The following is a 24987-nucleotide window of genomic DNA, read 5'->3' as shown; positions in this document are numbered from 1 at the left end:
ATGGGTGTCCCCTCACAGCACGTCAGGCCTGCAACTATTGGCTGTGAACTGTGGGGCTTACTGCTGTGTTTGGAGAGGCCACGGTGGCTCTGACCTCACCTAAAAGCCCAGGGGATGACAGCTATCAAGACGTGCTTCAGTGGTTTTGCTCGTCTGTGATTACACAGGGTCTGATGGAACAAAGTCATTGGTGCTCAAAGGTGCTTTTTAAAAAAGTCCCACAACATTCCTCCTGGAATCTTCTGTTCTCTAGCTCTGCCCAGCTCAGCATCAGGCCTGTAAAAAAATCCTGTGGAGGTTTTGGTTCTGTTTTCAGTGTGTGTGTGTGTGTGTGTGTGTGTATGTGTCTGTGTGTGTGTGAAAGAGAGAGAGCGAGAGAGAGAGAGAGAGAGAGAGAGAAACTGAGTGGGGAGAGGGAGGCAAAGAGAGGGAGAGGGTAATTGAGAAAATCAGATGCACCAATGGATATTGAGCGGCTGTGTCAACAGTACAACTTACTGAAAGAGGAGGCCGGAGCACCTTCAGCTCTCCCAAGACGCTTCCCCGTTTGTGAGTTGGTGGCAGCCCTTGTCCACCACAGAGTTGGGAGAGCTTCCAATCTGTCCTCCTCATTCACACTTGTTGGCATCCCCAGAGCATTCTTCATTCTCAGAGTGTGTCCAGAGCTGTACAGGTGTGTCCCAGGAGCAGAGCCCAAACAATGCTTCTCTGTGTGGGCTCTGGCCTCAGTGCTACCTTATCAAAGCCCTGGCGATTCTGGGCACTGCAGGCACAGAAGACTTAGCCTGCACATTCCCTGGTGCCTTTTACCCCACTCAAGGTGAGGCTGTCCTTGTGCCAGGCAGAGATCGCCCTCTGGGGGATCACAGGAATGCATGTGGATGCTTGCAGATGTATGGTGCATGCCTTAGGGAACCAGCTACACCCATTCCATCTCCAGGTGAGAGGACGGCTTCTAGGAGGAGAGTCAGGAAGACGTAGGCAAGGGTGGGGAGTGAAGGTGGGGACTGACGACACCTTCAGGCATGAGGGATATGAACAGCAGAGCTTCTAAATGCCCTTCCAAATGTGGTTGGAGGTTCAGACCATTGAGTCAAAAGGTTGCAGGATTGTGGAATCTCTGTGTGTCCCTGCATTTATCAGGGTGCTCCCCTGCAAACATTAGTGGCAAAACCTGTACTAGGAATGTAGCCCAGGTACTCATCTTTGGGGGTGCAGGGGAAGGGGCAGCTGGGGAGGGTGAGGCTATCATTCCAAGAATCCTCAAAAGATGAAAGAAGAGACCCATCCCCACTTCAAGAGAGTGTGTGCTATGATAGCTTCTAAAAAAGTCTAAAAGTACTCATTTTGGAGCTTGTTAAAAGGAATGAAAAGAGTGTCGGGAGCGTGAGCCCTCATCAACCCAAAGTTGTCTCCTAGTCCTCAGGTTTTCCAAACAAGTCCATACTGTTGTGTCCCCTGGCCACAAACCTGGCCCACCCCAGCCTGTCCCTCTGCCCCCTTCAACTTTAACTCCCTTCTAGCAAGGAGGTTTGAGAGAGACTTGAGGAACCTGGAAGCTACTAGCAGACTTGGCTTAGCCACTGAGCTGTGTGTCATTGGGCAGCTCACTTTACCTCTCTGGGCCTCAGTTCTCCATCTCTAACGTAGTCCCCAAGGCTCTTTTTTACTATGGTCATTAAGTCCTGCTTCGCGGACATGAACATGTCTATGAAACTTGTGCTTTCCCCATGAAACACTTGATTTGGGATGTTTTCTGTAGGATATTTTAGCTGGGTTAGAGAAGCCACGCTGACATTCCTAGATGGGGCAGGTCAGAGACAGGTAATAGCTTTTCCTGTTGCTGCTGCTGCTGCCTTTGTCTTCAGAGGCACTTTTAATTTGTAAGGACCTGTTTTCCTCTGTAACTATAAACAAGCAACCTTGTGTACTAGGCAGGGCTGCTATGACCTATATTTTACAGACTGGCAAAAAGAGGCCCAGAAAAGTTAAGTCCTTGCCCAGGGATCTGTAGTCCCTGGTGATTAAATTTAATGTAAATTAGTAGAAAGAGCTCCAGTCTGAAGCCAGATGATCTGACCTTGAGAAAGTCACTGAAGTCCCTAGGCTCCAATTTCCTGCCTGTAAAGTGGAAATAATAATAATTGCAGGGTCACACAAAATAATGGAGGGGAAAACAGTTTGCAAATGTGTACAAGCATACCTCATTTTATTGTGCTTTGCTTTATTGTGCTTTGCAGATATTGCGTTTTTTATAAATAGAAGGTTGGTGGCAACCCTGCCTTGAGCAAGACTATCGGCACCATTTTTCCAACAGCATTTGCTCACTTCATGTCTCTGTGTCACGTTTTGGTAATTCTCACAATATTTCAAACTTTTTCATTATTATTATTTTTGTTGTGGTGATCTGTGATCAGTGATCTTTGATGTTGCTATTGCAGTTATTTTGGGGCCCCCACAAATCACGCCCATATAACACAGCAGACTTAATCGATAAATGTGTGTGTTCTGACTGCTCCACTGACCGGCAGTTCCTCCTCTCTCTCTCTCCCTCTCCTCAGGGCCTCCCTGTTCCCTGAGGCACAACAATAGTGAAATTAGGCCAATTAATAACCCTACATGACCTCTAAGTGTTCAAGTGAAAGGAAGAGTTGCAAGTCTCTCACTTTAAATCAAAAACTAGAAATGATTAAGGTTAGTGAGAAAGACATGTGGAAAGCCAAGACAGGCTAAAGCTAGCCCTCTTGTGCCAAAGTCAGCCAAGTTGTGAACACAAAGGAAAAGTTCTTGAAGGAAACTAAACTAAAAGTGCTACTCCAGTGAACACACAAATGATAAGAAAGCAAAACGGCCTTATTGCCGATATTGGGAAAGTTTTAGTGGTCTGGATAGAAGATCAAACCAGCCACAGCATTCCCTTAAGTCAAAGCCTCATCCAGAGCAAGGCCCTAAGTCTCTTCAATTCTATGAAGGCTGAGAGGTGAGGAAGCTGTGGAAGAAAAGTGTGAAGCTGGCAGAGGTTGGCTCATGAGGTTAAGGAAAGAAGCCGTCTCCATAACATAAAAGTGCAGCAAATGCTGGTGTAGATGCTGCAGCCAGTTATCCACAAGATCCAGCTAAGATAATTAAAGAGGATGCTGCACTAAACCACAGATTTTCAATGTAGACAAATCAGCCTTATATTGGAAGAAGATGACACCTAGGGCTTTTATAGCGAGAGAGGAGTAGTCAGTGCCTGGCTTCAAAGGACAGGCTGACTCTCTTGTTAGGAGCTAATGCAGCTGGTGACGTTAAGTTGGAGCCCATGCTCATTTACCATCTGAAAATCCTAGGGCCTTTAAGAATTATGCTAAATCTTCTCTGCCTGTGCTCTATAAATGGAACAACAAAGCCTAGATGACATCACATCTGTTTATAATATGGTTTACTGATTATTTTAAACCCACAGTTGAGACCTACTGCTCAGAAAAAAAGATTCCTTTCAAAATATTACTGCTCAGTGACAACGCACCTGGTCACCCAAGAACTCTGATGGAGAAGTACAACAAAATTAATGTTGTTTTCATGCCTGCTAACACAACATCCATTCGGCAGCCCATGGACCAAGGAGTAATTTTGACTTTCAAGTGTTATTATTTAAGAAATACATTTTGTAAGGTGATAGCTGCCATAGACAGTGATTCATCTGATGGGTCTGGGCAACGTACATTGAAAACCTCCTGGAAAGGATTCACCATTCTCGATGCCATTAAGAATATTTGTGATTCATGAGAAGAGGTCAAAACATCAACATTAACAGGAGTTTGGAAGAAGCTGATTCCAACTCTCATGGATGATTTTGAGGGGTTCAAGACTTCAGTGGAGGAAGTAACTGCAGACGTGGTGGAAATAGCAAGAGAACTAGGATTAGAAGTGGAGCCTGAAGATGTGACTGAATTGCTGCATCTCATGATAAAAGTTTAATGGATGAGGAGTCGCTTCTTATGGGTGAGCAAAGGAAGTGGTTTCTTGGGATGGAATCTACTCCTGGTGACGATGCTGTGAAAATTGTTGAAATGCAACAAAGGATTTAGAATATTACATAAACTTAGTTATTAAAGCAGCAGTGTGTTAGAGGATTAACTCCAATTTTGAAAAAAGTTCTGTGGGTAAAATGCTATTAACAGCATCACATGCTACAGAGAAATCGTTGGCGAAAGGAAGAGTCAATTGATGCAGCAAAGTTAATTTTTGTCCTATTTTAAGAAATTGCCATAACCACCCCAATCTTCAGCAGCCACCACCCTGATCAGTCAGCAGTCATCAAGATCGAGGCAAGACCCTCCACCAGTAAAAAGATGGCGATTCGCTGAAGGCTCAGATGATGGTTAGCATTTTTTTAGCAATATTTTAAAATTAGGTATATACATTGTTTTTAGACATAATGCTCTTGCATACTCAACAGATTATAGTATAGTGTAAACTAAACATAACTTTCATATGCACTGGGAAAACAAAAAATTGGTGATTCGCTTTATTGTGATATTCACTTTATTGTGGTGATCTGGAACCAAACCTGCAATGTGTCTGAGGTGTGCCGGTAAAGCACTTGGAAAGTAGGGTGTCATTCACACTGCGTTCTCCCACCCTCCACTTCTCTCTTGCATGTTCTTCCCTCCAGGAGCTAAATGCAACGTCCCAATGTTTTTCTCTGGGAAGCCTGGCCCCTAACCCCCTGCGGTTCTTTCCCTCCAGACTGTAAATTCACCTGCCACCCGGAGTGCCGCAATCGGATCCAGCTGGACTGCAGTCAGCAGGAAGGCCCATCCCAGGACAGACCCTCTCCAAAAAGCACCCTCACTCCAACCTTCATCCAGGTAGGCAGCAAAGCTCGAGGATCAGGCTGGGAATAGGTTTTGCAGGTGCTTTGAGCTCCACTGTCTCTCCTAGGAGCTCTGGTGAGTAGGAGGTGGCATGAGTATCCGTATGTGGTGGGTGTTGGGGTCCCTTTCTGTTCAGATGGAGTTCACACATACTTCGATTCCGCACCCAATTCTGATGTGTGCGTGTGGTTTTCCAACACCACCAAAGCAATTCTCTAATCCCAGCTATAGGTGTCTTAAAGTTCAACTCAGTTCTGACACTCGGCATGTGCCCCTCCACCTTCTGATGCGAACTGCAAGTGTAGGTTGTCACCTGGGCTTCTGACCAGCTGACTGTAGATTGGGGGTTAGCACAACTCCCTCCTTGGGTTTGATTAATGTGCTAGAGCAACTCACAGAAGTTAGAGAAACATGTTACTTACCAGATTACTGGTTTATTAGAAAAAAAAGATGTAACTCAGGAATAGCCACATGGAGATGCATAGGGCAGGTATATGGGAAGGGGCACATAGCTTCCATGCCCTCTCCAGGTGTGCCACTCTCCCGGATTCTCCTTGTGTCCACCAACCTGGAACCTCTCTGAACCCCATGGTCTCCTTTTGTGTTTTTTATGGAGGCTTCATTATATAGGCATGATTGATTAAATCATTGGCCATCAGCGATTGATTCAACCTCCAGCCCCTCTCCCCTCCCTGGAGGTCAGCGGGGATGGGGCTGGAAGTTCCAATCCTTTAATCACTTGGCAGGTTCTCCTGGCAACCAGCCCCCATCTTTAGGTGGGGTCCAAAAGGCACCGCATTAAAATAACAAGAAACACCTTGGTTGCTCTCATCACTTAGGAAATTCCAAGGGTTTTAGGAGCTCTGTGCCTGAAACAGGGACAAAGAACCAAATATATATTTCTTACTGCAAATCACAATATCACACACCTCTTTTCAAGAGACGGGATGGAACAGAAACAGGGACATGAGGAAGCCCGCTGTACAGAGCCTTTTTGGGTTAGGGCTGTGAGCCAGAGGTGTGAGTATGGGTGGGGGTGGGAGGGGCCCCAGAGAAGGCTCCTGAAGACCCTTTGAGGCCTCATAGCCCTGGGGCGGTGGGGTTGTTGGGGCTGCCAGCCAGGCCAGATCAGCTTCAGAGGAGCTGGGTAAGTGTTCTTTCCTTATGTTAAATCAGGAAATAGATGCCCAAAGCAGCTCTTGGTTCTGGGCTTTGCCAAGGCACTTGAACCAGGATGTGTCTGAATTTTAATATCTAAGATTTGGAAGGGTGAACATTAATTTTTTTGACTCTTGCATTGAACAAGCATTTATTATCTGCTGTGTGCCAAACACTGGTGAGAGTGGGGCTAATAAATGATACATCACTGTTTTTGTCCTCAGAGAGCTTACATTCTAGTAGGGGAGGCTGAATACATCAAATAGTATATGCTGTGATGCATGTTGCCATAAAAATATGAATCAAGTGTTTTGAGTACACAGTGCAATCATTTCTGTTGGGAAAAATCAGGGAGGACTTCCCAGAGGAGGTGACGCCTGCTGTGCACCTTAATGTATGAGTTGAAGGTTGCTGGTTGAGGAAGTAAGGAGTGTTCCGGGACATCATCTATTTATTCATTCAACAAACATGTTTTGACTGTTGACCATGTGCCAGGCCCAGGAATGCCAGAGACTTAGTGACGAAGTAAACAGACATGATCCCTGCCCTCCCAGTGCTTGCAGTAGGATGGGGGATCAAGACTTTAAACAAATAAACCCCATGTTTATGAGGAAAAAGCCCAGGGTACTGTCAGAGATGATACAGATGTTGGATGCCTGGTTATTCCTTGAAGAGAATCTGAGAGAAACTGAGGAATCTGGGGTTCAGCCTCAAGTCCCCAGAATAGCCATCCCCAGGCTTTTTGTGACCGTGACGCACGTGATCAGTGATGTTCAACTACCTGAGCCACTCAGGGTGTCACCAGCCTCTCAGCTGTCCCTCCGTGCCTCCATCGCCTCCTGGGAAAGCATTACTAGGAAGCAAATATGATATATGTTTTTATAAAAATTATACTGAATCAGTTCTAAAATACATATTTTAAAAAATCTGCATATCCTCCACATACTTTGGAATAGTAACTGCTTATGGTTTAGCCGGAATGTAACCCGACCTCTTGGGAGGGCCTGTCCCTAGCCAGAACCTGTCCGTCCAGATTGGGGGAAGGGGGTCAGGAAAGGAAGGGACACAAATCTGAATCCCACAGCCCTGGTGAATGATGCAGATTTTTGCTAAAGGTTTTTCCTAGAAGATGGAAATGGGAGATTACATAGAACATCATACAGCAACATTTCCTAAAAATCTTATTTAAACAGCTCTTTATTTTTCCAGTTTTTTGTCCCATTGGGGAGCTTCCAAGTCTCTCTTTTTTCCTGCTCCCCTTGACCCTACCTGACCCACAACATGAAGTCTGCACACCCATCTATTTCCTGGGTCTCTTCTTTGGGTCTCTTTCTATTTCTTCTTCTAGAGCAACAGGACTCAAAAGGGTGTGATTTTTCCCACAGCCCGCCCCCGGGGAACATTTTTGGTTGTCACGACTGGGGGGTGCTGCTAGACATCCTATAGTGCACAGAGAAGGCCTCCATAACAAAGAATCATCTGACCCAAAATGTCAACAGTGCCGAGGTTGAGAAACCCTAACCCTAGAGCTGGCGAGCCAGCTCCCAAATGTGGTGGGCAAAAGGCCCCAGAACAGGACCTGGGGTTTGCTTTGTACATCGTCTCATCCTCAGAATGTCAGCAGTGCTTCCAAGTTTGAGTATTTGGGAGCAGAGTGTCCCCCCTTTCCCTCTGTTGGGGACCATCCAGCAAACTAAATCAGTGTCTAGAGCAGAACCCCCCTGACACATAGGAGCCAAGCGTCCCCTGTGGGTGTAACACCCCCAGCCAGCAAACAGCCTGGAGTGGGCTTTGCTCCTGGCCAGCCAGCTGGGGAGGGCTGCTGTGTTTGCCTTGGACAGGACCAACTGCGTGCTTTAGCACAAGTGGGGCAGAACCTAGCCTTCTATCAATAAAAGCTGGGCCCTGCTCCAGCCTCACTCACCTTTTCTAAAAAGCTTGTTTGTGCTGATTTCCGCCTTGGCTTGATTTTCTGTTAAATACCAGGATGGACTTTCTTTCACCTTGACATTTTCACCTGGACTAGCTAAACTAATGTACGAGTGCCATTTTCCTGGGGGATTTATTGTGGCCAGGGCCTTGGTCTGAGCTCAGCTAATTTAGGGACGTATGGCTGTTAGGAGGTCTCGAGACAGCTTGGTGGCATTTCTCCTCTCTGATCTTTAAGGAAAAGAAAATAATTGATTTTCCTCCACCTAGAGAGAACCATTGTTAGTTAACATTTTTAATTTTTCAAAACATGGTTGAAATCATCCTGTAGATAAGTATTTGGCCTCCAACTTTGAAAAGCAGTAATCTCAAGGTTGTGTCTGTCTTCTCTGTGCTGTGCCAGAGGGAGGAAGAAGGGGCAAGTGTGTGAGAGGGCAGGGATGGGCTCAGAGCCTCCAGCTGCACTCACAAGGCCATGTGGGGTTGTGTGTGTGTGTCTCAGGCAGAGAAACTGAGGAAGGGTGCTGGTAGCTGCCTGTGCTTTTGTCAACCACAGAATCAGTGGTTTCAGAGTCTCTCTTTGGAGATCTCCAAGGTCTGTGATGGCTGACTTTTCCCTTGGGCACCCATTGTTGACCAAGCAAATCTCCTTCAAGTCTATCTCAGATCCTTCTTCAGTTTAAGCCTGTTTCCTAGAGAACGTGGTTGCCATTGGCTGAAGACCACAATAAATTTCCCAAATGGCTGCAGTTCCTTTATTTGGAGGCATGCCCCAAACAAAGACTTTATACTTCAGGTGGTCTTCAGGGTACTCTTACCATGTCACCCCTGTGATAAAATCACCCTCAAGGGGCTCCTCGGTGCCCTTATGATGATGTGAGACCTTTGTTGGTTTGGTCCAGTCCTTTCATTGTCTTTGGAAAACTAGACCCCAAGGGAAGAAATCCTTGCCCCCAACTGTTGATTCTCTTCATAACCTGCTGTAGCCCAAGGGGATCCTGGCAGCTCTGCCCCTTTTCCAAGTACCAAGTACTTTTCTTGGTACTTGGAATGCACAGAGATGATAAAAATAGAAGCATTCTTTCTTCCACCCAAATCACTTACAACCAGCGGTTGAGTCTTCTTATGTCAAACAGGCCCAGGTTCCTTCCCCCTCCTCCTGGCCCTCCAGAATTCAGGAGCAGCATGCAGACAGCAGGCTCCCAGGTCCCTGGCTGCAAAGCCCAGCCCCTCCCTCCCACAGCAGTTCCCAAACCTCACACAGGCACTTTCCACTGAGGATTCTGACCGTATCCATGTTCCACTTGTGCTATTATTTACTTACTGTTTCTCTTTAAATAGATTCATTTTATTAAACTTAAACTTTTGTTAAAGAAAAATTTTAAAGTCCTTGAATCACTGTTTAATATACTTAGTATTTTTTCCTGACACACATTAAATTAATACATAATCTCTAAAATTAAAAGAAAATGTGTCTAAGGACTGCCTCAAATTCCTTATGCATATATTTATTGAGCCAGGTACTGTTCTAAAATCCTCAGTGTCATTAGTGGGAAATGCTGCCTACAGAAGCTACTCTTTTTGGTGATTTGGTGCCTGGACTACCGGGGCATTGGGTCCAGCTGGTGCCTAAGGGGCATTGTGAGCAGGGGAGAGAGCCCCAGGGGAGCCAGGAAGGAAATCCCAGCCATCCATACCAAGTGCCACACCAAGGCATTCTTCCAAAGGAGAGATGGATGGCTCCATATGTACTGGTAGGGAATAGTGTGAAGTGAAAACATGCCAGTCAACAGAATATATATGTGTTTTGTACATATATGTGTATGTGTGTGTGTGTAAATGCAGGACAACGGTCTGGATGATGCCCAGCCAACAATTGGAAGAGATTTCACCTTGGGAAGGGTGGGAGTTGAAAGGGGTGGAGTGCTACTCTGTCAGCTTTTGTTGTTTGCTTTGGTGCTGTTTGAATAACCAGATGCTGTCACATGTTTCTAGTATAATATTTTTAAAAGGCAATAAATATTTTCCTTTTTTATATAACATTATTTTTATGTATTTATTTTTTAAATTTTAATTAATTTTATTGGGGTGACATTGGTTAATAAGATTATATAAGTTTCAAGTGTACAATATCATAATACATCATCTGTACATTGCATTGTGTGTTCATTGATATATATTTTCTTAAGCAAAAGAAAGACCCCTGGCCTGTAGACAACATACTTGGTATATGACCCAGGACGAGCCTCCTAGTTTCTCTGAGTCTCAGGTTTTCCCTCTGAGAAATGGGACTGTAGGCTAAGTGGTTGTGAGTCTTCAATGAGAAAAAATGTGTGACAGCATGTGTACACGAGGAGGTAAGTACCACCCGGTAACATTCCAGGACTGCCTCAGGTGCCTTTAACCGCCTTACTGGATTTTTCATCATGTCACCCTTCTGATGAAAACCCTCAGTGGCTCTCTGTTGCCCTCAAATTCAATCAATTTAGATTGAATTAGCACAAGAACTCTTCGTGGTCTGGCTCTGCCAACTCTCCAAAATTCCAGAAAGATGGGTTATTCCTGGCTATAAGACCAGGATGCTATGACTTTGTGGTTGGGCACTTACTGCTACAAGACTTGACGATTATCCCCTCCTTTGAGGCCCAAGTTATTGCTCTGCTCTGTAGATAAAAAAACCCAGACCCTGTCCCCATTCACCAAAGGGACAAATGGCTTTCAAAACTTCAGGGTGGATCAGCCTGGTCTGCTGGTGTTTCAGCCCCATAGGTCGCTGCTGCCTTTCTACCTACAGCCCCCTCACCCCCACTCCCACCCCCACCCCCACCCCCAGCCAGCCACCCCACCGCTGTCATCCTTTGCAAGGTTCCTATGGAACCATCTCCCTTAGCCTCTGCAGCCTCTGAGCGATGACTCAGCTGACGTGGAGAGCTTCATTTTCCTGGCTCCTGGCCTATGCTCCCTCCCGCAGTCGCGACACTGAGACTGCCTTTCCAGAACTTTTCAGAGGTGGAAGTACCTGGGGCCAGTCCTGCCCCAGCCCTTCGTCCAGCGGCCACGTGCTGAACCCAGAACTACCACACGGGGGAGCCGGGGAGCCAGACAGGGAGAGCCTTGGGGAGCCAGACAGGAGAGCCTTGGGGAGAGGCCTGTCCCTCCGCAGCGCGTCCCCTACTTCCCTAACAAATACTCTAGATAGATACCTGCACACCTCTCAGGGGATTGAGGGGCTTGAGTCCCTTCCAAAATGCTCCATAGGTGTTTATCAAAAGGAGCTGTGATTGATAAAAACAGTAGCTAACATTTGTTGAGGCATACCATGTGCTCTTACTTGTTTTATTATTGAGAGAGGAGTGTTGAAATCTCCAACTATGATTGTGGATTTGCCTATGTCTCCATATGGTTCCATCTTCCTGTATTTTGCAGCTCCATTATTCAGTGCATAAACATTTAGGGTAATTATGTCCTCTTGGTTAATTGACTCCTTTGCATTACGAAATAACCTTAGCTGTGGCAATATCCTTTGCTCTGAAATCTACTTTGTCTGATATTAATGTAGCCACCCCAGTTTTCTTTTGATTATCATCCGTCCATTTACTTTTAGGCTATGTCTGTGTTTATACCTAAAGGTCATTTCTTGCAGACCGCAAATAGTTGGATCTTGTTTTTCTAACCGAGCCTGATAATCTCCGCCCTTTAATTAGGTTATTTGCACTTAATGTGATTATTGATATAAATAGATTCAAGTTTGTCATCTTGCTGTTTGTTTTCTACTTGTCCTATCTGTTCTTTTGTTCCATTTTTCTTATTTTTTCTGCCTTCTTTTGGATTGATTGAATATATTTTATGATTCCATTTCATCTTATCTACTGCCAGCCCACCCACATGTGCCCAAGGATGGAGCCGGTCTCCAGCCTGTCTCTCTCTCCACTCTGGCTACAGCTGGGACAGCTGCTCCTCCCTCCACACTCTAGAAGCCAGAAATGCTGGCCAAAGCTGACAGTAATTAGACACTACTAGACAGCTACCTCTTATAGGAGCCGCCCCAGGGCCTATCTGACCAGCTCAGGCCAACCCCTGGGAGCTCATTTCTGATCAGGCAGAGCAGAAAGCCTTCCCGACCAGGAAGCACCTGAGATCCTGGCTTCCTGGCTGAGACTGAGCTCTAGTACTTATTTCTCGAGAAATCCTTAAGCATTGGAGACATTTCTCTGTGCCCCTCACGGCCCCAGCCTGTAATTCTACCTTGGAAACAGTGGGCTACCTGAAATGACCTCCAGCTGGGCCAGGTCAGGCCTGAGGCCCTCTTTTTGTGTGTAGTAGTGCAAGAGTTATTCACATCTCACACCACTGACTGCACTGTCCTGGCCATTAGACGACTGGCCTTGTCTGGAGAAGGGCATGTGAAGAATGGGGTTGTTGATCAGACCCACCTTTTGTGCTTTCCTAGTCTCCTTAAAGGAAAACAATTAGAAGGCAGACTCCCTGGTCCTGGCTCAGACCCAGCATGAAATCTTCAGGGCCTCAGCCACTCAGTATGGCTAATTTAACTGTCTTCAGTGTCTTTAGGTGCCAGGGCTCTGTTGAAGCTGTTAGCCTGGCAGCCAAGCAAGAGAAGTCCAGTGTGGGCTAGAACCCCCAAGAAAGTGAATCTCCTGTGAGTCTAACCTAAATGGTATGCATCCGCTTACCTCTTACAACAGGAAGTCATCTGGGGAGAAATTGAGCTTTCTGTGCACAGCCGGTTTCATGCTATCAAATGCTACTGCTCTCAGGGTAGGGGGTGACTGGGTACTCAGTGAGAAAGTTGTTGCTTCTGAGAGGCAGGGGAAAGTGTGGGAGGTGTGGTCATTATTGACGAATATGTGTCAGGAAGCTGGTAGGACATAGAAGGAGGATATTGACAGGCAAAAGCAAAACCACAAGAGGGTAGGGCGGCTGCTGGGAAAGTGAATCAAATTTTGTGCAGCTATAACGAGCAATGCTTGATTGTGGCTGGAGATGAGTGTGAACTGTTGGCTAGGCACATGTTGTAAAAGGCCTTGAAGTACCCACTCAGGAGCCTGGAATATCACTGTAGGCACTGGGGAGTCATTGGAGGAAGGACAATTGTGGGGACAGAGTCCTAGAGAGCAGTTTCCAGGCTCTCAGTCTCACGTGGAAAGGTGCTGGCTCGATTATTAGATGGACATCAGCTGTAATCAGATGGCCATCCGCTGTGGCTGGATGGCCATCAGCTGTTACCGGTTAGCCTTAGCCACTGATATAGCTGCCGTGGCTACACTAGGGGGTTAGTTGGTTGGTGCGTTGGCAGAGACGTGGATGGTGGGTTGCGGATCGTGTGGAGCCCGCTTCTTGTGTCTCCAACCCAGCCGCCAGCAAGACTATAGTGGTATGACTCCCCTATCTATGGCTTCGTTGGTGTTACTGTTTGGCCTCACCATATCCTGTGTTCTTGCGTGGGGAGCCAGAGCTGAGACCCTGCATGACAACTATTTTCATGGAAACTTGTCAGAACCAGAGGCTTTGGGTTTGAAATCTGATTCTACCGTTTACTTGCTCTATGACCACTGTGAGCCTCAGATTACTCATCTGTAAAATACCTTCTTGCAGGGTTGTGAGGATTAAGTCAGATAATGAAATGTGTAAGAGCTTGGTAACTCTGATAGAACTTCTTATTTCTTATCATTCTATTAGACTGCACGTTATGAAAAGGCAGGGACTATGTCTTGTTCAGGTCTGAAGTGAAACACCCAGGCTAGTGGTTGCCATGTAGAAGGTGCTCAGTAAAGATTTGTTAAATGAATGAATGAAAGAGTAAGCAGCTAGAGCTTGATACGTAGTAATTATTCAATATTTATTAGTTGAAATCTGAACAGAAGGTTCTATGTTAGAACAACTCTGATCAAATATCGGTCTAGAATGGTAACTTGGACAATAAGGGGGCAAGGAGTTTGGAGGAGGCACAGATGGGGACAAAGGAAACTACTGGAAGGCTTTGCAGTAATCTATGCTATGGCACTCATGGAGATAGGAGCTACTGAAGGAGGAGGAGCAGGGGGAGGTGAGGCAGGGACTAGTGAGCTCAGTTTGGGACCTACAGAAAGCGAGGCTGCAGGGGAAGGGCTGGGCATTCAGTGAGCAGGTGTCCATCAGGGGCTCTCTGGGAGGGAGAGAGTTCTGAGCCGTGAGTCTGGGAGGGTGTAGCCAACACGGTTGGCACAGATGGGACTCAGCTCCTGGGGAGACACGGACACATAGTGGGAGGGAACAGTCAATGGTTAAACCATGAGAACCCTACCGTGTTTCCCCGAAAATAAGACCTAGCCCGACAATCAGCTCTAATGCGTCTTTTGGAGCAAAAATTAATATAAGACCCAGGATTATATTATATTATTATTATTATTATTATTATAAGACTCAGTCTTATATTATAGTAAAATAAGACTGGGTCTTATATTAAGTTTTGCTCCAAAAGATGCATTAGAGCTGATTGTCCAGCTAGGTCTTATTTTCGGGGAAACACGGTAACAAGCTAAGGGGAAGACAGGGACACAGGTGTACTGAGAAAGTAGTCCCTGACTTGCTTGTGCAGGGCTGCAGTTTCAGGCAACCTGGCTGTTAGGTGAGAGCAGTCACAGGCTACACACTCAGGACTAGGGTGTTGCAGGACCTGGGTCCTGGAGTCAGACCACCGGGGTGACTTGGCTCTGCCATTAACTAGCATGTCTAACTATGCGCAAGTTACTTCGCCTCCCTGAACCTCCTTGTCTCTCTGTAAAACAGAAAATAAGAACTGTAGCTTCACCATCCGTTGGTTGTAGGGATCAAATGAAATGATGCTTAGAAAGTTATTACTAGCACAGTGCGTGCACATACTGGCTAATAATGATGTTAAAATACACTTCAGGGGTGAAATGGCACCTCAGCCCGGTTTTCAGCCTCTGAATACATGGACAAGTCCTAAGACCCCAAATCTCATCTCATTTGGACAAATGAGGAAACATGCGGCTCAAAGTTGCTCCAGATACCGTATCAAGCTAGAGTTGGAGCTAGGAATAGAATACCAGCTCCAGACTTCCAGTAATGTATCTCAGCTTTTCTGGAACATGCAGAGCCACTGGATGGATCTAACGGTGGGATCTGGCCACGTGTCAGGATCACAGGTGAGAGAAAAAGAAAGCTTAAAATAAAGTCTTTCATTTGACACTTTGAGACAGGAACGTCACCGATTCTCCGTTTCAGTGGGGCTTTCTGAACCCCAGCACGATACCATGGATTTGAGGCTTCGGACGTGAAGCTTAAGGTTCAGACTTCTCTTCCTGGGCCCAGGGACAAGAACAGCCAGTTCCCATCCTTTGCATGTTCACTGCCAGCGACATAGAAGGCCATTGCACAGGCTCATCTGTGCTGTCTACTACCCCACCCCCACCCCCAGGGTTATTACTGCTGTTGGTTATTCTTAGGGAAGAGGTGCAGACAGGGTCATTAGACACTGAAAGGAATGCAGTCTTCCTCCCTTTGGGACCCTGGAGCTTCAGTCTGGAGTTTTCCTCCTGGAAGCTGGCCAATTTATTGTATTGTATATGATCTTTGCAGATTTCTAGTCCCAGGGTCCTTGCCAGCACAGTCTGTCTTGCTGACTTCTTACATGTGGCTTCTTTCCAAACCTAGTTCATTGACAGGTGGAGTGGGGCAGGGAAAGAGACACTAACTAGGAGTTAAGAGACTTTGAAAGTAATGAGCTGTGATGAAACAGGTTGCTTTCCTAGGTTTTCTCATCTGTAAAATAGGGTTAATACCTGCTCTCAAGGTTATAGAGGAACCTAAATAGAGTAATGGATGTAAAACGGGTTTTGAAAAGCCTTCTTCAGACATCAAGTTTTCATAATACTTGGAATAGTCTGGAGCAGCACTCTAAAAGAACACAGTGTGACTTAGAACTTTCCTTAATCAGGTCTGGCATCTTGTTTGTTGCTCACAAGGAGAGACTCATGCTGACTCCTGGGGTACTTTGGCTTGGTGTTTTAAAAAGGTTGGCATTAGCTGTTTTTTAAGACTGCATATTTTGAATGCGTAGCACTGCAATTGCTTTGCAGAGGTCCCTGTGTGACTCCAAAGACACAGTGTGGACACAAAGAATCTGGTACCTGTTTTTTTTCTTAAGTATCAGATTCCCACTGTGCAAGAAGTTCCTTTTATAAAGAAAAGTGTGTTTCTTCGCTGGCTGGACAAAGCAGGTATGCTGTTATTGAAGGATCATGCAGAGCCCTCGTCTTTGCAGCGTTCATTATTCTGGCTTTGGACTTGGAGGTACTGGTGCGGCTAATACCAGCTTCCTTTGCCTGAACCACTGTCTCTGGGGGAAAAAATCCCCCAAAACATCCTCTAAAATACTAATTTGAAGATAAGATTCCTCCAGATAAAGCCAGAACCTACCTTCAACCCCATTAATGTGAGCTCTTCATCACAAACAACTCATAGCTCACCCCAGCCCCCACCCCAGCTGTCTACCTCCACTTATCTCCCTGCCCAGGGAGGCAGCTACTGGTATTGAGGGTCTCCTGAGCCAGGGTAACCAGTCGCTAGGGTACTGGCTCTCAGCTGTTTCAGTCTTTGCCTGCCAGGTCCTCACAGGCTTCTGGAAAAAGACTGTGTGGGAGGGTGAAGCCAAATTGGGCTGCAGTTTGAAACCCTCCCTAGCACTGACAGATTTGGCTAAGGTGGGAGAGGGAGAGTGTTCCTCATAAAAGTAACCAGAGCTTAAAATGGACTTGGCAGTTTGGTGTCTGGGGCTGAGTCTAGCCCTGCGCCCAACTTGTGCCCCAGCACTGCATTGCTTCAGAACTGCAGGGAAAGCCACACAGACTTGGAGAGAGTCCTGATAACCTCTCTCAGCCACTCTCCAGGGCTCCAAGGTCCATAGGCCATCAAACCCCATGAACACAGTGCCCCTAGCTTTGCCAGGCTCTGAAGGTTTTGTCTTCTTTTTTGGGGACTCCAGGCCTCACTGTATTGGAAGATGGCAGAAGGCACGTCAAAACAGCACCATCTCTGCTGAGCAACAGTATCACAGTGGCCCAAGAATCAGACAGGTCTGGGTCTGAGTCCCAGCACACATGTTCTGTGTAACCCTGAGCCTCAGTTTCTTCATCCATAAAATGGGAATACTAATCTCTATCTCCAGGCTATTGAGAAAGTTCAGTAACAGGCTGCATGTAAATCACCTGGCACATTCAGCCTTTGTTCAAGCCCTGGCCGCTATAATTACTATTGTTCAAGTGAGATCTGGGAAGTGGGATGGAGGGTTTGTCCTAATTGCTGTGAAGGATTTGCCTTGGTCAAGGAAGGTGTTCCTTCACTCAGTCTGATGAGGAAACGTAAATGAGCTGTCCTTGACAGTAATGGCAAGATCTGCCAGAGACCCCCTCTTGGCTAGGCTGTCATGAAAATGCACAAATAACTTGGGTCGGGCGCTCCCTTAGCATTCTGAGGCTCCCTGAGGCCAAGTTCCCGTGTGGGTGGAAGGGCGGGCTTGCTCGCCAGGTTGCCATAACTTTGCATATGATTTGCATATGTTTGTGGGGCCCCTGCAGTTTCTTCTGGCGTTTCCAAGTTAAAATATTGCTTCTTCTCCAGGCAGGCCAGACATTGATTTCCTTCTTCTCTAGTTACTTCTCTAACTACTCTGATTGACCTCACTCCTTCACCCAGCGAATGGGGGACGAGGGGAAGGGAGGAGGGGCAAGGTCGACATTATAGTACATTAAACTCCGTGAACATGAGCCATCATGGGTGATGAGAATGTGTACAGGAGGATGAAGAGGGGACAGAGGGACTTTACGCCCTCAGGTCCATCCGGCTCTATTCCTTACCGGCATCACCTGATCCGTGGTGCCCTAGGTCCACTGGCCACCGCGGTGCAGTGGCACCCCGTTGGCTCAGGAGGCGCAGGGTTGGGGCGGGAGGGGCGAGAGGGGCGCCGTGACAGCCGAGCGCGGCTTTCAGGAACCTTGTGAGAGGAAGTGGCTTCTGAATGCTCTGCGTGGTACCAGGGGGCAGGAAAGGCGCGGAGAGGCGGGGGAGGTGTCGCGATGGCGCTCCGTGCGCGCGGGGCGGAGAGAGGGAGCCGGCGCCGAGGACATGAAACCGCAGAGGCCGAGTGAGCCGGGGAGCGAGGCAGTTCGACCCCGTGTTCGCAGGCGCTGGCGGCGCGCCGGGAAGGAAGCAGGTTACCCGCCGCCGGAGCCCAGGGTGAGAAACCAAGGTGGCCGGCGCCCGCTCCCCCTGGTCGGGTAACTGATTGGTCCCCGGCGGGCTCGGAGCTCAAGCGGTGGAGCCCGGGAGGGTCCCCACCTCCCTGCGCCGCGTCCCGAGCCGGCCCAGCAGATGCGCCGGCTGCCTCTGCGGGCCCCCGGCTAGATGACGGTGGACAGCAGCATGAGCAGTGGGTACTGCAGCCTGGACGAGGAACTAGAGGACTGCTTCTTCACCGCCAAGACCACCTTCTTCAGGAATGTGCAGAGCAAACATCCTTCGAAGGTAACCTTACTCTAACATAAGAGACCTTCATGGACGCTGGGGGCAGAATAACCTCTGTGGCCTAGAAGGGAAACCTTGCTCCTGGCAAACAAGCACAGCCATGTGTTACCGGAGTGTGCAGTTGCCATAGGGACCCTCTCGAACTTGGCTGAGCAGACCAAGGGTTGGGTCTGGAGCTCTCCGGGGACCCCCAGGAAGCAAAATTCTCTTTTTAATGCTCTGTTCAGCATTTCCTGTCCCTGGACCTTTTCGAAATGGTCTCTAGGATTTGGGGACAGCACCTGGCTTTTGGTTAGGCTGTGTGCTCACCTGTGCCTGGGAGAGTGATGGGGCTCTGCTCTGTCTCATTTTTCCCCCAAATCCAAGCCTTGAAGCTCTAGATGGAGAGAGGATGACATCCAGTTCCTCCATAGCATAAACATTCATAGCTTGAGACTTCCGTATTGTGAGTGGCCAGAAACCATCTTAAAACACAGTCCAGCAACTTTGCAGAAGTCCAGGGTGTTTTTAGAAGCAAATTAAAACTTCTCCTAGGTTTTTCTCCTTCTACCGTATTAATTTCCTGGGTTGGTAGGGGGCAACCCACAGGGGTTTGCATGTGTTCCCTAATGCAGTTATGTGGGCTTCCTAACCGTGTCAGCTTCTTGACACCCAGCACAGCACCCAGCGCGCCTGAGGCCCCTGGCTGCACTCTCCTATGGTAGTTGCCCAGAGGCAGCAAACTGCCACACACTTGGTGGAAGTGGCAACAGAGCTCTGCTTAGCTGTTTATTTGTTTTGTTATTTATATGAGAGGGCTCTAAGCCAGGTCTTTGGAGATGTTACCTAACAGGAGCTGTTTGTAGACCTATATAAGTGAGCTGTTACATTTCACAGGTGTGTTCAGGCTCTTCATTAATTTCGCAGCCCTACACGTGTAGAATTAACCAAGAACGTCCCTAGGCCTGACTCTGGAGCCTCCTGTGTTAATAGTTCATCTTGCCTGTAGGCCCTGCATTTGCTGGGTCCTGATGTCAAACAAATGGACCTTTCAATTGTGAGAGGACACCCAAGAGCCAAAGGAGAGGTTGTGATCTTTGTGTTTGAGGGAATCCACCAAAACAAGCCCCTCGAACAAACCCACACCTGTTTTCTGGGGCACGCCCTCAGGAGGCTCGAGTGCTGGGGGACAGAGGTAGGAAGGGCTGTAGGCAGGGCCCATGCAGAACAGCATGGCTGCAGGGGAAAGGTATCCCGCGCTCTCTTGGGGTTCTTGCCAGACTGTGTGGACCACCCCTCCACACACACATGCACACGCACACACACACACACACACACATGCACTCCAGCTGTCTGGGGTCATCAGACCAATGATTCTCAACCTTAGCTACACCCTGGAATTGCTGAGGAGCTTTAGAAAATTGGGGTGTTGGGTCCCACTCCTGGGCGTCTGAATTGGCTGGGGTGTGCCCTGGCATCAGGATCTTGGAAAACTCCCCAGGTAATTCTGCTAACCCAGCTGAGGCTGAGAACCATTGCTCTAGAGAGTTTTGCTGCGGCCTGGGGAGGAAGTGGTTCCCGTTTTTAAGACAAAGTTTAGCTGCCTGCTTACTACCAGCCAGGCTGTAAGCCCTCGGTCTCACAGGGTGGGCTTCTGCATGACTGTGTGGGGGAAGGCGTACCACAGAGCTGGCGTTCCTTTCACTTGGCAAATGGAAAGGTAGCAGTTTCTGGTATTTCTTGGGGGAAATGGAACTATCTAACAAGAGAATGTGCTGTGGGGGTGTTGGGGGACTGGAAGGACTTGTTCCTTGGCCCAAACAGCCTTCTCTTTTCATTCCCCCCAAACTCGCCTTCCTAGCCTCACTTCTGAAAATGTACCTTTGGTTTGGTGCCCACATCAACTCTTTCTTTACTTTGTCTGGTTACTTGAATCCATTGCATACAAGGAGGCTTCTGCATATCTCCCTACCTTATTTTGCCCAAGCCTATAATCCCAGACAAGGTGATAAGGGAGGGTGGTGGGCATGGCCCTCTTATCCCTGGCCTCTGCCTAACTACATACATATGAGAAGACTCTTGACTGGAGATTCAGAACTGCTGTGGGACAGTTTTCCTCAGCACTAGACTAGCCTTCAATGCAGCACAAACCAGGGCGGGAGGGAGGGATGGGGCCACCTCTGCCGGGTAGACCAGCACTGGGGTGGCCCCACTGGCTGAAGGAGGAGCAGCCTGTGAAGGGTGTGTGTGCTGACTGAGGAGCTGGGTGAGCCTCATCCAGATGTTCCGGTCTTTCATCCTTCTAAGTGTTTTTCCACCTTCAATAACATTTTCTCCCTGGGAGCACTTCTGGAAAGGGTTTCAAAGAGAGTTGCCAGATCCCAACCCCAGTCTGACCCCAACAGTGCTTTTTTCCTACCCAAAGAGAGAACACATCTGAGCTCCTGAGAGAATTTCTCTTTCCTGTCTCCAAGGAAAGGCGATTATGTGTTTCCCAGTCACTGAGAGACTGAGGCCCCCATCCGGGGGAGGGGAGAGGGAGAGGCCGAGCTGGCGTCTATAAATAGCCTTGTTGGAACAACCTGAACCTGCCTCTGGGCCTGGACCTGGGCCTGGGCCTGAACCTGAGCCTGGGCCTGGGCCTGGGCCTGAACCTGCCACTGGGCCTGGGCCTGGGCCTGGGCCTGGGCCTGAACCTGCCACTGGGCCTGGGCCTGGGCCTGAACCTGCCACTGGGCCTGGGCCTGGGCCTGGGCCTGGGCCTGAACCTGCCGCTGGGCCTGGGCCTGGCTCTGGCTGCAGCAGAACTGTGCAGAAGCCTTGCTGCCATTCTGGTGTCACCACCTGGGAGTCATCACTAGTCCTGCCTCCAAGGAGTCCCTGAGGCCTCTCTCCAACTCCTTTGGTGGGAGGTGGGAAGGTGGAGAGACAGCAGGAGAGAACATGGGCCTTAGGCCCTAGCTTCTTTCAGAAAATGGCTGCTTTCTGGGGTGCTGTGCCTCATCTGAAAGGGACAGGGAGGTTTTGAGTCACATCAGGCACGATGTCAGGAGGCTGAGGCAGTGCTCTCCAGGTACTTTCCCCCTTGGCTGGGCAGAATTAGGTCACGTTTCCCTGGGTTATGCGTGTCAAAATGGGGCTGGCTCCTGGTGGCTTGGGGGGAACCCCCCTGTGTGCTGAGCAGTACAGCCTGAGCTGCTCTCAGTAAGACACACACTCACCCCACTCCAACATATCAGAGTCTCGAGGGTTGGGGGGTTAGTACAAGTACACAGCAAGTTTATGGTGGACCCAGGGAGAGAACCTGCATCTCTCGCCTTCCAGCCCAGACATTTTGCTGTTTCAGTCCTACAAAAGGCAGGATTGGGCAATTTGTAGGGCTGGTGACTGCGAAGCCAGTTGCTCCTTTATTCCTGTCTGGGATCTGACCCTGGAAGTGGGGCCAACTTCCACTCCTGGGTTTCCTGAATGCCTGCGGGTGGCGGCAGTTTAGGGTTTTGACCTGGGAGCAGGAAGGGAGGCACTCTGAGCTCTCTCTGCATATTCAGTAGGAGCCAGGACTCGAAGCCATGAAGAGTATTGGGTGAGCACTCTGAGGACACATGAAGCCTGCTTCCTGCAGAATGTCAGAGCTGAAAGGGACCTGGTCTAGCGCCTCACCTCACAGATGGAGAAACTGAGGCTCAGAGAGGGGGGAGGACCTTGTCAGGCCACATGTCTGGTTGGGCGGAGCCAGGACTGACACCCTCTTATACTCCTTGTCAAGTGCTCTTCTCGGTCCTCTTTATTACTCAGTGAGTGACCAGGACAAACTAGTCCTTTTCCTCTCAGAGCCTTCTACAGAATGGGAGGACCCAAATAACCTCTTGGGTCTTGGAAAGGGGTTGAAGGGTCCTTCCCGTCCCTCTGAGATTCCATAAGTTCCTCCCCATCCTTCATCCATAAGGCTTTTCCCATCTCTCCATAAGGCACACTGGCCAAAGGACACTGGCCCAGCATTTAACACTAGCAGGGTGTCCCTGTCATCAGTTTCAGAGTCTTACAACTTTAATAATTTAAAAGTTTTTCTTGGTTCCTCTCCTAAATTACTGCTTGTTGGAGCTCCTTCCCCAGGTGTGTTTTCTTTGAGGATATGGCGACTAGAAGGTTGTCTTTATGGTTAAATATTATACTTCAGCACACGTTGCACATACTCCCTTTCACCTTCCTTCCTACCCTCAGACTTTCTCTGCTCTATGGTGACACCATTGATTCTTGAAAACTTCAGGGAAGTTATGAAGAGGAAGGCGTCTCAGAGGTCAGACTACAAAGCCACTCTGGTTCCATTCCTGTGCTTGTCCCATCTCCTCTTGCCTGGCTAGTTGGTCTCTCCCTGGACAGGGCCTCTGTGGCAGGCCACAGATGTCAGCCAAGCTCGATGGCCCTGGGACCAGCCAGGGAAATCCCCATCTGTGTGCCAGCAGCAAGCACGCCAGGCCTCAGGCACAGCACCTGCCCCTGGCCTTCTTGGCATGAGAGAAAAGAAAAGAATACTAAAAATAAGTCAGTTCCAAATTGGAGCAATAAAAATCTTCAGAACCACTGAACCATTTAACTTTTTCTATGTGCTATCTCAGAAGCCTACACAGCCCAAGATTAACCTCAAAAGACTTTTCATGGCACAGTCACACAATGCCTTCCTTTTAGGTTGTAGTCTGTACTCCACTCCTGTGGAATGCGCTGCCTGTTGCCTTCTCTGGCCCTTCCCAGTGTTGCTTTTCTCTGTGAAGGTGGTTAGCCCTGTAAGATCAGAATTCTCATCTCCTTCCGGTCCAAGGCAGCACCAAGTACTGGTTACAAAAGCAGGCACTAACTAAATATTGGTTGAGTTTTCTCTCTTGCATCCTGTACATTCAGGGTGGACTGACTGTTGTAACAAACAGCTCTTGTTTTTCAGTCGTTGAACATAATAGAAGTTTATTTCCCCTTTAAGTAAAGTTACTTTGCAGGTGGGGGCCCACAATAGTACATGGGAGATTTTTGCGGGCCAGGCCGGGAAATGGTGTGTGTGTTTTTCACACCCACATGCCATTGGCCAGAACTCAGTCACATGGTCACATCTAACCACAAAGGAGATTGGGAAATGAAGTACAGCTGTAAGGCCAGGTGGAACAGGAAGCCGGCTGTGGTGCACATTTAGCTGTCTCTGCCACACATCCTCCTACCATCTTCTCTGCCAACCACCTTTGGAAGCTCTGCTCATACTTTCTTGGTGAAGGACTGTAACCTTGCTGACCTTGTACCTCTCCTTCATTTGTCCCTGAGGATGTGGCATTCCTGGGATAGGGTCCTGTCTCCCCCAGTTATACTGGCAACTCCTTGAGGACAGATGCTTTTCCTTACTCAGCACTTTTCTGGTTCCTCTGTAGCATCTGAAGCTTTCAGTGCTGCTCAAAGGGTGGCCCCCGCCACCTACGTCAGAATCACTCTTTGAGCACCTCTTTAAAAATGGAGATTGAAGGGCCCCACACCAGACTTACTGGCTCCTGAATCGTTGAAGGTAGGAACCTCAAATCTGCCTTTAAAAATATTCTCCCCCGGTGATTCTCATATGTGCTGAAGTCTAGGAACCACCTGTTTAGGAAGTATTTGGTACTGGACTGATTATTTCAATTGGAATGGAAGACGAGCATTTATCACAGATTCCAGAGAGGTTCCTAGGCTGGAAATTGAAGCCCAGAAGGTAAAAAAAAAAATTGTCCTTGGTCACATAGCTAAATAGAGACAGAACTGAGGACTTGGGGCCCTGGAGTCCTGCTCAGAGCTGTCCCCATTACTTTCACCACAACGTTCTGAACAAGGCTGTTGGAGTGACAGCACTTGGCGGTGGTGATGGGCGTGTGATGTAATGGGAGCAGCACCGAGCTGTAGGCCAAGTCCTGGCTTGTCATCCCAGCTCCAGCTGATAACCGAGGGGCTGCGACCAAGTCACTGCTACTTTTTAGACTTGGGCACTTCCTCTGCTCCTTTCAGAAGGAACGAGTGATACGAGCCTGCCTTTATTTTCTTCCCTGCCTGGGAGTCCCTCGCTACTTTGCATGGGAGCAGGTCCTTCTTACCAGTTTCCCAGGGGACTGCTAGGCATTTCAGGTACTGGACCAAGTTCTGTAAGTGTAAGGGCTTGCCTAGGGTGGCTTCAGGAGGAGGCCTCAATGGCTAACATGAATCCCCTCTTCAGGACCACCTGGTCTTACGTAGGCACCCTCACTGCTGTGTTCCAGATTCTGCCCCTCCCGCCCACCCTTGTTTTCACAAGTTTATACCATTTATCCTGACTCAGCTGTCTTTTCCTTACAGAGAAATTCCAGCTTGTGGCACATTCAACATCCACCCACCTAAGCAGTTCAGGGAGAAAGGAAGAAAGATTATAGACAGGTCTCAACCCTGAATTCCAGCTCTTAGTTCACACTGTCAGGTGAGACTCAGGATCCAGCTTCCAGCTCATGAGTTTGAAAGGGAGGCCCTACTGGGCCCCGCC

General features: G+C 48.3%; 1 protein-coding gene across 2 annotated transcripts in view; it reads left to right on the top strand.

The window, feature by feature from the left end:
• Window positions 1–24987, top strand: part of RASSF5 (Ras association domain family member 5) — a 69687-nt gene that overhangs the window by 22795 nt on the left and 21905 nt on the right. The window contains exon 2 of one of the 2 annotated variants that reach the window (XM_019752477.2): window positions 4735–4856. In XM_019752477.2, the coding sequence (XP_019608036.2) occupies window positions 4735–4856 (122 nt within the window). Of the gene's footprint in view, window positions 1–4734; window positions 4857–17799; window positions 18492–24987 lie in introns of those variants that run through there. The other variant, XM_019752478.2, reaches the window with a different exon arrangement.

This window comes from Rhinolophus sinicus, linkage group LG17 (assembly GCF_036562045.2).
Source record: "Rhinolophus sinicus isolate RSC01 linkage group LG17, ASM3656204v1, whole genome shotgun sequence".
Taxonomy (NCBI): Eukaryota; Metazoa; Chordata; class Mammalia; order Chiroptera; family Rhinolophidae; genus Rhinolophus; species Rhinolophus sinicus.
This window is presented reverse-complemented; position numbering and strand designations above follow the sequence as displayed.